Below are 15,014 nucleotides of genomic sequence, written 5' to 3'. Positions count from 1 at the left end.
CAAGTCCCTAGCAAATGCGGGAGCGAAGGTTCTCGCTGGAGGACCACATCTGGCCACAGCAGAGTTCTCTGGCTACCTCAGAGGGAGAGCCAAAATGTTAAGGAGCCCTTCTTGCACACAGTCTCAGGCTAAATCTAGTTTCCTCAAGAGTCTCTGTTTAACCCAAGAATGTTGAAGTTCACTTTGAGAATAAAAATTTGTTTACCAAAGAACAGAATTCTGATGGATTTAGGCTTAGGTTGATCCCTTGAGAGCTCATTTAAATATTTCTTACTGAATTCAATTTTATCCTGCAGCAGAACCTGCCTAGTACAGACGTGGGTGAGCCTGTAACCAGAGGCAAAGGTCAGGGGCTAACTCTAATCTCAAGTAGGCTTGTGGGCCACCAGAACTGAAGACTAGAGAATACCAAAGGGCTTAAAGTGGGAATGGTCAAGGTGCTGTTCCTTTGTATTTTCTCCTTTTCTGTACTTCCCTTAGTATGGTAAAAATGTGTCATCTGTGACTTAGAAATCAAATCTGGTAGCATCCTGACGAGAAATGACAGAAAGATAGATTAAGGATAGGAATCTATACGTTTCCCAGAACAGGTGGGGAACGCAATGACATCTTCAAAGCAGAGTTCCTCTAGGTCACAGTATTATGATGTCTCTCTGTTAGAAAATGCTGATGTATTTTTCTTGATGAACTAAAACTACAAACTTCTAGGGTTTGCACAAAGAAGACACTCCTCTGTGGGTCTGGGTATCTAGACCAAATATGGGCAAAAGATCTTTTCTTGCTTCTTCATGTATAGCTGAGTCAGGTCAAGAACATTTTAAATAGACTTTTCCAGAGCCTAGAAGCTTGAAGAAGGAGATACCGTAGAGCCAGGGTATCTGCAGGTGGAATGTAGTCTCCTTCTGTGGGCATAGTGCCTCCACTGTGGTTTTCGAAGAGGAAGGACAAGACCCTGCCTGTGTTCTCGAAGTCTGCCCCTGGGTGGGCCTGCCTCCTCCTGGATGCACCATTTTAACACCTACAGTTAGGAATACTCTTCCAGACAACTGGCATTCTCGAAGTCCAACCAAAGAAATTTGGCACCCGGTGACCTACTCCTTGGATTTCTATTTAATCATATCCTCCTCTGCCAAGCACTGCATTAAACACTTTTAAATTCTTATCTCATCTAAATATCTGACAAGGTTTGTGTTATTGACCTCATTTTATAGAGAAGAAAACTGAGGTTTGAAAGGTTTAAGGTGGGTTTTTTTGGTCCAAAGTGACAGAGCTAATTTAAAGTGACGGGGCTGGGCGACACACCTGGTTCTGTTAGCCTCTAAAGCACGCTCTTCAAAACTCTGTCGTGCCTTTCAATTTTAGAGTGCTATCCTTGGAGGTTTCAGGTTTCATTTCATTAAAGAAGACAGAATCTCTTTTCACCCACAATATTATAGCTCCTGGAAACTTCTGCCTTGAAACATCCTGTTGTGAACTGTGTGCGGGATCGGGTCTCCGTCAGTGACGACAAGACAAACAGCACAGGGAAGGGAGGAGAATATTAGGAGCAGACGGTTCCGAGAGGGCTCATGTGGACAGCATTCATCCTGCTCAGAAATGGCCAATCTGTTGCCTAGCTGCCTTCCTCAGCGCTGTTTAAGTTTTAATTATCTTCCAACTGTCTGAGCTGCTGTTGAGGATCAGAGAGAACAAAGGATAGCTGCTCTATTCTTCAGCAGCGCCCCTCTCTGCACACTGATGAAGTCACTAGCTGCCACTGCCCTTATTATCAGGTTAAATCAGAGTCTGACTGTGCTTTGGAGAGATGATGCCGAAAGGAGAAAAAAAAACTCATCTCAAGCTCTCCCCTTATTCAAAATCTTGTTGGCAGAGAAAATGTAAGATCTACTCCCGTTTAGGTGTTATGACCCAGAAGTGAGTGTTACTTTGTTTAAAAAAAAAAAAAAAAAGTGAAAAAGTGAAAAAGAGAGAGAGGACCCTCTTCCCATCCCCACCCCTTGGATTTTCAATAGCTTGAGTAGTAAAAACTTCTCTTCTGCCTCAGGGATGCTCCACTGTGAGAGAACCCCTCTCTTCATCAGGGAGGAGTCCGTGCTGGCCCCTCGCCTTCTAGCCACTGCTCATGGGTCCCGGCCTCTGAGTTCTTGTGTAGAGCTCCAGATTCCCCTACTGGTCACTGAAGTTGGGGGATTAGTGGAAGCCTGTTTTCCACTTCCAGTGCAGATCTCTGTGCCAAAGCACTCCTTGCCGGGCAAGACGAGCATGGTGTCTTTCTTGTGACTTTGTTACCAGTTTTTTAGAATGCGTATTTGAATAAGGACTTCATGCCATTTTTGTAAATTATGCTGTAATTTTGCGGAGACTTAGAAAGTATTGTAGAACCAGAATAATTAAACTTGTTATGAGCATTTATGTGTAACGGGCTAATCAAGAAGTGTGACGTACAGTGGCGAAGTGCTAATTTGACCTCAGGATTATGCAGCAGAGATAACATTATCTTCATTTATAGAGAACTTTTTATCTGGAGGCATCTCAGTGCTCTTCCAACCATATATATTATCTTGTTTGTTATCACGAGCACTATCATTAAGGCTGTAAAATGTATTCCAGTACAGTTTTCTGTTTTCAGCTTCTTATAATTGGGGGATGAAGGAGAGAAAGGTTGCATATTTTCTCCCATTTTTGACATTTGCACCAGGGTTAAATTTGGGAAATGACTGTTATCTAAAGTTGGAGAACCTGGTTCCATAGGTGTTTTTTTTTTATAAAAAGGAAGAAAAAGAGGAAGGGAACAGGACTGCCTCCCCTTAGGTCAGCCCGGATTCTTAACCTTAAGCACTGCCAATGGGGAAGGGCCCTATCAGTCACTTCCTGGCTCCTCTGCCTAATACAGTATTAGGAGAGCTGCGTCTCCTTTGGTGGAGACTCGACCTAGGGAACAGGAAAATGATCTGATCGAATTCCCCAAACCACATTCCCTCCATTCCCTCCAAGGTTACAGACAGCAGCACTCAGGCTGTCACGGCCATGAGCAGTTGAAAATGCTATGCTGGTTGAGTTGCTGTGGGTTTAAGGAAATGGACAAAATTAGATTCAGGCCAATGCGCCAGGCTTAACACACCCCTTCCCTTCCAGAAAGTCTATAGAGACTGTCCCCGCCAGTGGTAAAGAACTACACGATTCCTGTTCCACGCAAACCATTTAGAACTTATTTTACTTGAACTCCACCTACCCACCCAGACACAGTATCATCAGTACCTTCTGTCTGCCTCGAGGGCTCGAGAGGACAGCTCAGGGCCAACCTCCTGCTTAACCAGAGAGCTCTGATGAGCGCAGCCATCGCCCTGGCTCTCCGTACAGGAAGAACGGTGTTTCCCTGCAGTGGGCACGGGCACATTGGACAGCCAGCCCAGGAGATAGCATTTAGATTGGTTATGAAGATGAGTGACCAGCTCATGTCAAGGAGCAGATGGCTAAATGAGTTGCACTGGGAATGCCGTGAGATTCGTGCTTGAAGGAACAGGAGGGAAAATAGCTCATGATATAAAAACCCCAAATATAGTCTCCTTAATGTGAATTTTTTTAATTGGCATTTACATTACACAGTTAACTTGGAGTGATGAGAAATGTAAGGGAATTACCGAATTAGTGAACAGCGATTAACTCTGAAGTAAAATTATATCATCGAAGTCGAAGGTGGTTTTACACAGCAGAGGAAGGATATTACTAAAACCTTGCCCGGTCTGTCATCTCCTAATTGAAATGTGTTCATTTAATATGCCCCATCCTTCAGAGCGCATAGCTCATAATTTGGGAGAGTGTTATCACTTAATCTAGTTCTTTTTCCTGGGTCTTCCTTTGAATCCCAGTAAGACAGTGTGTGGCACATTCCCCAGCGATTTGTGTGACACTCAGAAGAATGAGTTTGTCTGTTCATTAACCTGTGAACGGTCAGGTCCCTTTGGAGAGTGAAAGGAACAAGTCACTCCAAGGTTAATGCTTGTTCATGGGAGGTGAAGCCTCCAGGGAGAAAGAGAGGGCGAATAGGCCGGAATGCTCAAGACCTGCCCCGGGCAGCTCTGCACTGTGTGCAGACGCCAGAGCCGTGTGGCCAGGAGGGAGGCTGCAGAGCAGGCTGGGTCACCCCCGCGGATCATTTCCTCTGGTCAGGAGAAGGCTTCCCGGCAGTCAAGTTGGGGGGCGGGGGGAGGGCGGGTAGCGGGGGGTCTGGTGTAAGTATATAGGGTTAACTTTCTGCAAGGATTTAGGAGCAGTGTTGAAGTATAAAAAACTGTGAGTGGTTTTTAGTAGTTCCTGTGGATTTTTCTGTTAAACAAGAAGGCAGTATTGATTTCATGCGTTTGTCTCCAATGGATGAAATCTTTCCTTGAGTTGGAAAACATTTGATTTGGAAGGGTTTGTGCACCTGTGCACAGGCACTTCCCTAACCACAAGGCGAAGACAGAAGCCGTGATTCTCCAACGTGAATGTCTCATGGACATATAATTACACTGACATTCAGGGATTGAGCTTCAACGGTACCTGGTTTGATTTTCTAGGTAAATCAAATCTTAAGTTCTGCTTAATTCTCCGGAAAGTGGGAGCTCCCTAATTTGGCTGTAATTCTTCTAGGCTCAGTCGGAGCTAGCCCTAAGGAGCAGGCAGAGGGTCTGAAGTCAAGTTCAAAGTCTCCTTTAGTCCATGCCCTGGTACACTGTAACTTTACACAATGTATCTTATTCCGTTGTCTTTGGATTGGTTGTGATGGAAGCTTGTTTTCTTCAACAAATTATCTTTTTACCCCCAGGTATATTCGAATAGTTGGGACTCACAACACAGTGAACAAGATTTTTCACATTGTGGCTTTTGAATGTATGTTTACAAACAAAACCTTCACTCTTGAGAAGGGGCTGATAGGTAAGTATTGCAATTATGTTTTTTATATACACTTAGGTATTTTATCTTCACATATTTTGCTAGCTCATTAACTCATCTTAACCCACCTCTTAATCAGCTTTGACTAAGAACTGGTTGATTTGAATGCCTTATGGATGAGTGACATAGGGGAAGTCTTATAGTTTTAGAAGTAGTCAAAATAATAATTCTAGTAAACATAAAAGACTATAAATATTACACTAGGAGTTAAGAACTGAAAATTTCCTAGTGATGCACTTAGGTTTGATATGTGGGGAATGCTTATGATAGTCTGGCAAAGCGTTTTACACCAAAGGCTTTTCTATATTTAATGGTAGGTGAGATCAGGGAACAAGTCTGTAGAATATTGATCCAACACTCATGCTTTCCAAGGCTGTGGAGGTATTTTGGCCTTTAATTGGATATGAACGGTGTGCTCGCTATGAGACTATCTCCTTTTCATGGACACATCAGTCCATATTTGCGCTGCTTAGCCAAGTTTGCCTCAAGAAAACGCCTGCGTATAATTTAAATAAGACCAGAATAACTGAATTGTCATTGTGAAAGTCAAGTTATCTTGTGGGAAATACTGTCTGACTGATCTCTCAGAAGAGTATTTTTCATTTTGGCTTAGTTGTTATTTGGTTGTTTCCTGTTGTGTTGTGTTTTAGGTAATATTTCGTCTGGCATTGTGTGGAGTCCAGCCTGGGTCTTGACATTCTAGATGGCCTGAGTGGCTTTTCCCACCCAGCTGTGCCCATGGCTTTTTACACACCTCCTGCAGAGATCCTGGTTTGACTGACTAGGTCCTTGAATCTGCCTTTACTGCAGCTTCTTTGAAAAGGGACTCTGTATGTTCAGGTGCCCCTGCCTTGGTACACCTAAGACAGATTCTTTGCCTTTACGAAGGGATCCATATCCCCTCTCCTTCCGAGGTCCCCTCCATGCTGGGACACATAGCATATTGACACATGTCCTAGAAACACGGTGATGACTAGAATGGGAAAGATGAGTGTAACTTGCCGATGTTTACTAATTCTTGGGACAGTCATAAGTCTAAGTGTCCTTAAGACCTGCTGTGTCCTAAAGGTAATCCTTTACTTAGGGAAATTTGGAAGAATAATGTTAGTCAAGTGGCAGGAGTAGCCATTATTTTAATGTACAGAGAAATTTTAGAGCTCAGCTAAAATAAATAATTTGGTTTTACCTTTGTTATGGATATAACTTTTGCCATTAAATATAAATGTTACTCATTGTTGTGACTTCGAAGCAATTTGAGAGTTAACACAGCTGAAGCATCACCTGATATTATCAAGGCTTTTAATTCCGTGGGCTGTGTGGAATTGTGGCGATAGACGGTTGTAGGGAGGATACATCTTTCCACCGGCTGCCCATGCTCTGTTATAGACCATAGGCCCCACTGCGTATGTGATTGTGTAGTTAGGGGTGTCCTTGTGGAGGAAGCTCTGAACCCAGCCACCTTCACAGTCACAGCCCGAGTGCCATTCGGCAATTCATGTCAGCCCAGCATGCACCGCGTTCTTGAACCTGCCCCACGGCAGGCCCCATCTACTTCCGTCCGTGTCCCCTTCTCATTGGAGGAAGAACAGGTTTGTGGACACTAACTATCCAAGAAACAGGTCTGTTTGGCCTGAGAAGCCATTACAGGCTGAAACTCAGAATCCGTTGTGGTGAGGGATGCTGTTGCTGGTCTGCGTTTTTTGTCCAAAGTGAATTTGTCAGCATTATCGAAGCCATAATGGTCTCGGCATGTCAGGGGATGAAAGAAGATTGCAGAGCTGCAGGAAGTGTTTGGTTTCTGGACAAACACTTTTCTTTGAGCCCTTTTCCGGGATGCCCACAAGTTTGACTGCAAAGAGCACCGCAGTCATCTGCCCGTCATCGTCCCTCAGCTGAATGGGAGCAGTGGGGCCGGCTGGCGGGTACGTATGTGCACTTGTTGGGAGATGGCCTGAAGCGGGGTCCCCTCTGGCGCCCTCCTCCTACCGTCTTCGCAGCTCAAAGCTGTCCCCATGCTGGGCAGACAGGGAGGTGGTGTGAGTCGTGGAGGAGCACAGGGGGATTTCATTATCCTCTGTCTGACGTGGCAGCTCTGCTTAGCTTCAAGGGGTATTTGAAATAGCAACAGCCAGCTTTCCATTCTGTTGATCTCAGATGCATTTGGGCTGCACACAGGCGTCAGCCAGCCACCCTACAGGGACCTCCAAGAAGGGAGTGGTCCTCTAATTGGGGGCACCTTGTACCTCAGAATCGCTTGGAGTCGCCTTTAAATTGTAGCACTTAACTCCTTTCTGTGCCTTGTGAAATATGCACTCCTTCCTTGAGAAGCACTGATAGACACTCCAGGTTTTCATGGGGACAAAAAGTAAAAAAGTAAAATAACGTCATCATGAATAACTGGTAGGGTATCAACTCTACTTTTATGTTTTAAGATTCAGAACTTCTCTCTTTCACAGCTCCTGCTCTTTGTTTCAGAGTTCTGGCTACTCTCATTTGAGCAATACTCTCCTTACGGGCCTCAAAATTACTTTAAAAATATTTGTATTGGGTTTTTTTTTAAATGAGATTTTAATGTTACTACTGGCAACGTATAACGATGCCAGGAAAAAATAAGCTTTGTAAGATCTTAGTCTTGTTTCCCATCAAAGGGTTTCTTTCCCATTTTTGTTGACAGCATGTCATTCTTCATGCATCTCTGCTTGTACAGATTTGTGGGGGAGCCTTGGAACCCTGTGGCCTCATATATCCATGGGAATGGGCCCTCCCCGCAGCCACACTGAGCAGATCTGGGTGTTAGCCTCTCCCCACAGCGCTTCTCCCACCTCATCTGCTGCTGCTACCACAGCCCCTTCTCATTTGGCGGCTGCTTCTGGGTCATGTTGGGGTGTATTCTCACCTGGGAGAGCCACCCTGTCATGACCGTCTCCTCTTTGTTAGGAGGCCTTTGTGGGAATCGCTAACCTGTCTTACCAGTGAGGCATGGAAGGAGTAATTAGAAGAGATATGACTGCTATTTTATAAACATTCGATCTCCCACAGAATGCGTTTGCTCTGCCTTGGCACTCCACCTTGTGACACACACATGACATTTGCCAACTCCTTGCAGTTTTTCAGAATAATTGCCAAGCTTCCTTTTTTTTAATCTTGTATTTAAATTCACTTCTTCGAATACCCAGTTATTCAGGTAGAAGGAATAGTACCTACCACCCAGCTTAAAGAACTATTAACTCACAGACAATCTATTTTATCCATATGCTACCCACTTCTTCCCTATCAGATTATTTTGACACCAATCCCCGATGATAATTTTATCATCTTATCCATAAATATTTTCATTATGTATGTCTAAAAGTAAGACTTCCTTTTACAGCCATAGTGACAATATCATTATAATACCCCAAAATTGAACTGTAATTTTTTTACGGATATTAAATATCCAATCAGGGGTGCCTGGGTGGCTCAGTCAGTTAAGCATCTGCCTTCTGCTCAGGTCATGATCCCAGGGTCCTGGGATCGAGCCCTGCATCGGGCTTCCTGCTCGGCAGGGAGTCTGCTTCTCCCTCTGCCTCTGCCGCTCCCCCCTGTTTATTCTCTCTCTCAAGTAAATAAGTAAATCTTTTTAAAAAATTAGGGGCGCCTGGGTGGCACAGCGGTTAAGCGTCTGCCTTCGGCTCAGGGCGTGATCCCGCTGTTATGGGATCGAGCCCCACATCGGGCTCCTCCGCTATGAGCCTGCTTCTTCCTCTCCCACTCCCCCTGCTTGTGTTCCCTCTCTCGCTGGCTGTCTCTATCTCTGTCAAATAAATAAATAAAATCTTTTAAAAAAAAATCTTTTTAAAAAATTAAATATCCAGTCGGTGTTCAGATGTCCCTAATTGGATCAAAGTCTGGAATGAGTTTATGTGTTTTTACAGGTTGTTTAAACCAGAATTCAGATAAGGTCCATACTATCAATAGTCATTATGACTCTTAAATCTCTTTAAATCTGTAGGTTCCCTTCCACATGTCTGTCTGTCTCTCTCTTTTTTCTCCTCTCTCTAATTATAATTTGTTGAAGAAACTATTTGATTTTTGTCCTATAGAGTTTCTAACAGCCTAAATTTGGGTGATTAAGTCCCCATGGTAACATTTAACATGTTTCTCTGTTGTAGTTTTTGTAACTTGGTAGTTAGATAGATTCTGATTCAATCCAGTTCAAGTTCTGGGGGGCTTTTTGTTTTGTTTTTGTTTTTGTTTTCTGTGAAAATGTTCCATAGGTGGTAGTACGTATGTTTATTAAGAAGCACAGAAAATCTTCAGTGATTGCTCTCTTTTGGATACTCCCATTCATTCGGATTATTTCCTAGATTCATTATTTCATAATTTGGGATTGCAAAATCATTATTTTCAAATTGTATCACTGTTTAATAGCTAGAAAAATTTCTTCAACACTCATTTGATAATCCTGAGATGCAGTTTGCCAGGGAATAGAAGGATTTTTACCGTCTTCAGATAAAGAGGTGGTTACTCAGCATCCTCCACCCGTGACCAGTGAGATTTGTTTGTGGGGACTATTTGGAGGGGAAGGGAGAGGAGTATAGGCCACTTTCAATTTCTGGGACTAAGCAAATTGGACACGTTTTAATCACTTGCAGTTGTTATTATTGACATTCGAATTGTCCCAGTCTTTAGCCTCTTCATACTGGCTCTTGAGTCCTTCTGACATGACCTGCATAGTCCTTAACACTTCCTTGATTTCTGGCATGACATGACATCCCAGGTTCATTTCGTATAGTTACCTCCCCAAGCTGCAACCAGCCGGTTCTTCAAAGAGCCCTGGTTCCTTTCAGTGGGGATAACATTTGAAAACGTCCGTGGAAGCACTTGCTACTGGGTTGGCCACTATTTCCGGGCCTTCCTGGTGGACAGAACTAGGAAATATGGGCACATTTACTTATTTATTTATCATATATTTAACAGATAAAATATGTCATGAGTAATGCTGACACTTCTAATTAAAATTCAGTACACAGAGGTTTTTTTTGGCCTTTGAACTTGCAGCTCCTTTTTCCTATACTAAAAATCTTGGTGACCAGTGATACGGCACAATAACTCATTTGCTTTGTCCCCAGTATACAAAATAGTCTCAGAATTACAGTATCAGTGCTACCATATGGTTACTGAAAACAGTTTAAGATTTTTGCAGTTATTTTTGGGGTCGTTAGGGTATATCCCACTAGACATATATATTAAAATTACCGTGTTATAAAGTCACCTAAAATAATACTATGTGGTCATGCTACTACGTCAGTATACAGTTGGATTCATTTCCTCCATTTTGCTTTCAGTGTTTGGAGATTACCTTTAAAGATTTTTTTGTTTTATAACTATATAAAATATAGATATGGTTCCAAAATCAAATCTACAAAAGAACTTTATTTAGAGAAATCCAGCTTCTATTCCTGTCCCCTCTACTCCTATAGGTGCTCTTTTCTTAGTTTTTTGGGTTAGCCTTCTATTTTAAATAATGAAAAATAAGTAAATTTATATTATATTATATTATATTATATTATATTATATTATATTATATATAACTTCTATTTTCTACCCTCCTCAATATTCCTGAATAATTGGTAGCATACTATATGCTATACATACTTTATTTCTATACCTTGTCTTTTTGTACTTAACACTTCTCCTAGAGCTAGCTATCTAGAAGGATATTATGCATTCCTTTTTTCTAGCTGCATGGTACTCATTAGAATAGATGTACTGTAGTTTATTTATTCAACCACTTCTCTCTTGATGAACCATTTGGATTGCTTTCAGTCTTCTGCTCCTACAAATTGTGCTGTTGCCTTGTGCATAAGTCTTTTCCTATTTTTCCTACTATATCTTTGGGATAGAGTCCTAGAAAGGGGTTACCTGGTCAGAAGGTAAATGCATGTGTAATTTTGCTAGATGTTGCCAAACTCACCTCCATAGGGATTATACCATTTTGAAATTTTCACTGGCAATATGGGATAATGACTTTTCCCACAGCCTTGCCAGTGGAGCATATTGTCAAACTTCCGGATTTTTGCCAGTTTGATAGGTGAGAAATCTTATCTCAGTGCAGTTTTAACTGCGTTTCTCTTGTGAGAGAAATTGAGCATCTTTTCATATGATTAAGGGCCATTTGCATTTTTTTCTTTTTTAAATAGCTCTTCTCTTCTTATGAGTCTTGTAGATGAATATGGAAGATGCTTTTAGTAAGACTTGGGGGAGCAGTAAACACTTTACACTGATATTAGAGTGTGGTATTTAGCATTACATGCGTCTGGTTTCCCTTCTTAAGGTCTCCTGATTCTTCTGGAAAACATAAGCTCTCCTAAGTCCCTCTCCATCCTTGTCCTTGACTCTACAGCAGCTTAAGAGAGAGTAAGCTAGAGCATGGAGCTCTAGGCTCAAAATTCAAGGCTCCTTAAACCTTTTAAAGACCAGGAAGCTTCCATTAGCACCTTTGTGCCTTTAAGGGTTACGTCTGCATCTGCCAGGATGGATCCACAAAGACTTGTGGCTTTTTTGGTCTAGTTTCTTGTTAGTAATTGAGGTAGGGCAACCAAAATAGGCAACACAAGCATAGGAATTCTGTTGCTGACGCTCTGGGAATACTCACTGTGGCTGCCCCCATAGACTGGGCTGTCTGACGGAAACACCAGAGCCTGTGTTCATCTGCCACCAGAAACAGATAGAAAAGAAATGTTTCCTTTCTTCCTCCCATCTTCCAGTCTCTCATGAGTTTCTTCTACTGGCAGAACTTCACCAAAAACCAAGCTGGCAAGCTTGGGAAATGGGGTTTGGGGAGCTTTAGCCTCCAAGCTACAGTGCAGAACAAAGGAAGGAATGGAGCTGAAAGCAGACACACAGACTGATGCAAAGACAGAAAGTTACAGAAGGGGCTCCAGACAGCAGGGAACTTACCCCCTGGCCCAGAGTAGCTGCGGAAACACACCGGGCAGACATGGAAGTATGTGGAGTGGAGAAAGCAGACGGAAGGCACAAGCGGAGTGGAGAGGTAAAATATTTAGTTGGGCTATGAAGGAATGAACGTATTTCTTGCCTAGTCAGATAAGACTTCATGAAGAATGGTATTTTGAGCTGGGCCTTGAAGAATTCAGTAAACTATTAAAGAAGTGCCAATTTGCATAGCAACAAAATGGCGGATACTTTGTCCCCTCAGAAGAGCTGGAAGCAGAAAATGGAAATCGGTGGCCTGAAGTTGCTACTGTCATCTAAAAGTATTTTGAAATTGTAGCAGTGTGTTTAGAATTCAGTAAAGTTCCCGGGGAAATAAACAGTTAGAAATCTGTGCTGTGAAGGGCTTTTGGCATCCACTGAACTAAGGATATGACTTCTGTGCTTTGCAACTGTGTTTAAAAAATAAGTAGTCCTCTGGAGCAAAAACAGAGATTTGGGGGTAGGAGGGGCGGTTCACTAGGGGATGAAGGTGTTAGAATGAGGCAGAAATAAACTTGCTGGAGTGGCAGAGGGGCCCTAAAGACCTTAATGCAGATGGTTTCCTAAAATGACACTATTGAGTCTGGACTAGTCTAGACCAAGAGGCTATGCTTTTCCCAGCCTTTTTCTCTAACCAGATATTAAGGCTGGTTCTAATTGTCAGTGAAGCTTAACTTCTTTATCTACTGTAAATTACTTGGCATTAAGCAGACATTTATTAAGAGGCTGCCAAGTGTATCTTAAGCACTGGGGATTGAAAGATACAGAGGTGTAGTTTCTGCCTTGGAGGATCGTATGAGCTAATGGAGGAGAAAGACACTTAAATAGAAGGTGACAACACAGTAGAATAGGTCATCTGTTGGGAGATTGCAGCAGATGCTATAGGAACACTGAAATGGGGGCACCTAACCTGAGTTCGGGATGGTGTCAGGAAAGACCCCCAGTGGAGGCGATGAATGGGCCAGCCCTTGAGCAAAGGCAGAAAAAGTGGAGGGTCAGGGGAAAATCATAGCAAATGGTCAGCGTGTGCAAAGGCCTGTTTATCTCTGACCTACTCCAAAAGCAGTGCCTATTCCAGTGAACTACCTTGCATGGGAGGTGGGGCGGTTAGAGTAAGCGTAAAGTTAGCAGTGGTCTCTCCCTCTTCCTGAGAAGCAGGTTAAGCACTATCTTCTTAACAGGTTCTTAAGAGTTTTATAAAAATTCAGATAAAGTAAATGCCCCACAGTAGCACATACAGACTATTAGAAAGTTTGCCTCCTACCCTAGGGAGCCTGTGTTCGCCTACAGGAATGGGCTCCAGTTCTTACGTTGGGGGCAGGGTGAGGGGACGATTGGAAAGCAACTTGCTCACATCATAGGATTCTCAGTCTACTGTGTGGTCCTTTGTGTACATTTACGTTTCATTTTCCTTTATTCCTTTTTTTTTTTTCTGTTGGTATTTTTGTTCTGGTTGTTTTGTTTGGGAATAAAAATACCCTAAAAAGATTTTTATTGCTCTAATTTTACAGAATTTGCTTCTACATTTTATAGGATTGATTTTTTTGGATCCTGCTTATATATCCCCTTGTTATAACCGTGGTATGGGGAGGGGGTGTATGTGCGTGTCCAGGTAAATGGAAATTTGCACAGCAACTTATGTTTAAATGGGACATCATGGAGCATATATCCAATATTATGCAACAGTATCACTTTCTCACAAACCATGGTTCTGCCTCAGACTGGCATGATGAATAGTCACGTTGTGAATAGGCAAGATGTTTCTCTGGCACTATGAAAGATGTTCCAGTGGCTAAAGGGATAGAAAGTCTAATTTTGTTGGTCTAGTCCCTAACTTAGTACCCCAAGCCTCCACGCCAAAACCTGGTAGGTAATTTTTTAATTTAATATTTTAAATAGAAAATACAAATATATATTCTTATGTCACCCCTTTCTATTAAAAATCGTAGCACATATTCACACATTTCTTTTTCAATTAGTGTTTCTTAGCGATCTTCCCTTACCAGGACACATAGAGCTTTCTCATGCTTTTTATTTTTACATTTGTGCAGTATTCCATTGAATAGAGGTGCTGTAACTTATTTAAACAGTCCCCTTTGAGGAATATTAGTGTTTCCAGTCTTTTACTATCAATAACAATTCTGTAATGACCCATATATACATAGTGAGGTTTAATTAGAGGTGATTCCAATAAAGCCTAAAATAAACAAAAAGCAAAAAATACCCATTATAATTCCCAGGGCCAGCTACATAATTTGCAGGGCAGAATGCAAAATGAAAGCATGGAACCCCTTGTTCAAAGAGTAGGCAGAATGCCATTAAAGGTACTTTTTTTCCCCCTTTTCTCTTTCTATACATTACTCAGTGTTCATCGCGTTAAGTGTACTCTTAATCCCCTTTATTTATTTCATTCATCCCTCCGTCCTCCTCCACTCTGGCAACCACCAGTTTGTCCTCTGTATAAGTCTATTTTTTTGTCCCTTTTTTTCTTTGTTCATTTGTTTTGTTTCTTAAATTCCACATATGAATGAAATCATATGGCATTTGTCTTTCTCTGACTTATTTGACTTAGCATTATACCCTCTCGGTTCATCCATGTTGTTGTAAATGGCAAGATCTCATTCTTTTTGTGGTTGAGTGATATTCCGTTGTATATATATACCACATCTTCTCTATCCATTCATCTGTTGGTGGATAGTTGGATTGTTTCCATATCTCGGCGATTGTAAGTAATGTTGCAATGTTGTAAATAATGAACATAGGGGTGCATGTGTCTTTTCAAATTAGTGTTTTCATTTTCTTTGGGTAAATACCCACCAGTGGAATTACTGGATCCTAGGTAGTTGTATTTTTAATCTTTTGAGGAACCCCTGTACTGTTTTCCACAGTGGCTGCACCACCTTGCATTCCCACCAACAGTGAAGGGTTACTTTTTCTCCACATCCTCACCAACGCTTGTTGTTTCTTATCTTTTTGATTCTAGCCATTCTGACGGGTGTGAGGAGATATCATACTGTGGTTTTCATTTGCCTTTCCCTGATAATTAGTGATATGGAGCGTTTTTTCGTAGGTCCATGGCCATTTGCATGTCTTCCTTAAAA

General features: G+C 42.1%; 1 protein-coding gene across 3 annotated transcripts in view; it reads left to right on the top strand.

Annotated features, from left to right (window-relative positions):
• BTBD9 (BTB domain containing 9) overlaps positions 1 to 15,014 on the top strand; it is a 410,047-nt gene that overhangs the window by 260,287 nt on the left and 134,746 nt on the right. For all 3 annotated transcript variants that reach the window (XM_026482809.4, XM_044378324.3, XM_048225847.2), the window contains exon 7: positions 4,808 to 4,917. In XM_026482809.4, the coding sequence (XP_026338594.1) occupies positions 4,808 to 4,917 (110 nt within the window). The remainder of the gene's footprint in view (positions 1 to 4,807; positions 4,918 to 15,014) is intronic.

This window comes from Ursus arctos, unplaced genomic scaffold, assembly GCF_023065955.2.
Source record: "Ursus arctos isolate Adak ecotype North America unplaced genomic scaffold, UrsArc2.0 scaffold_31, whole genome shotgun sequence".
In the NCBI taxonomy this organism is placed as follows: Eukaryota; Metazoa; Chordata; class Mammalia; order Carnivora; family Ursidae; genus Ursus; species Ursus arctos.
Note: the sequence above shows the minus strand (reverse complement) of the source record. Positions and strands in the feature narration are given on the sequence as shown.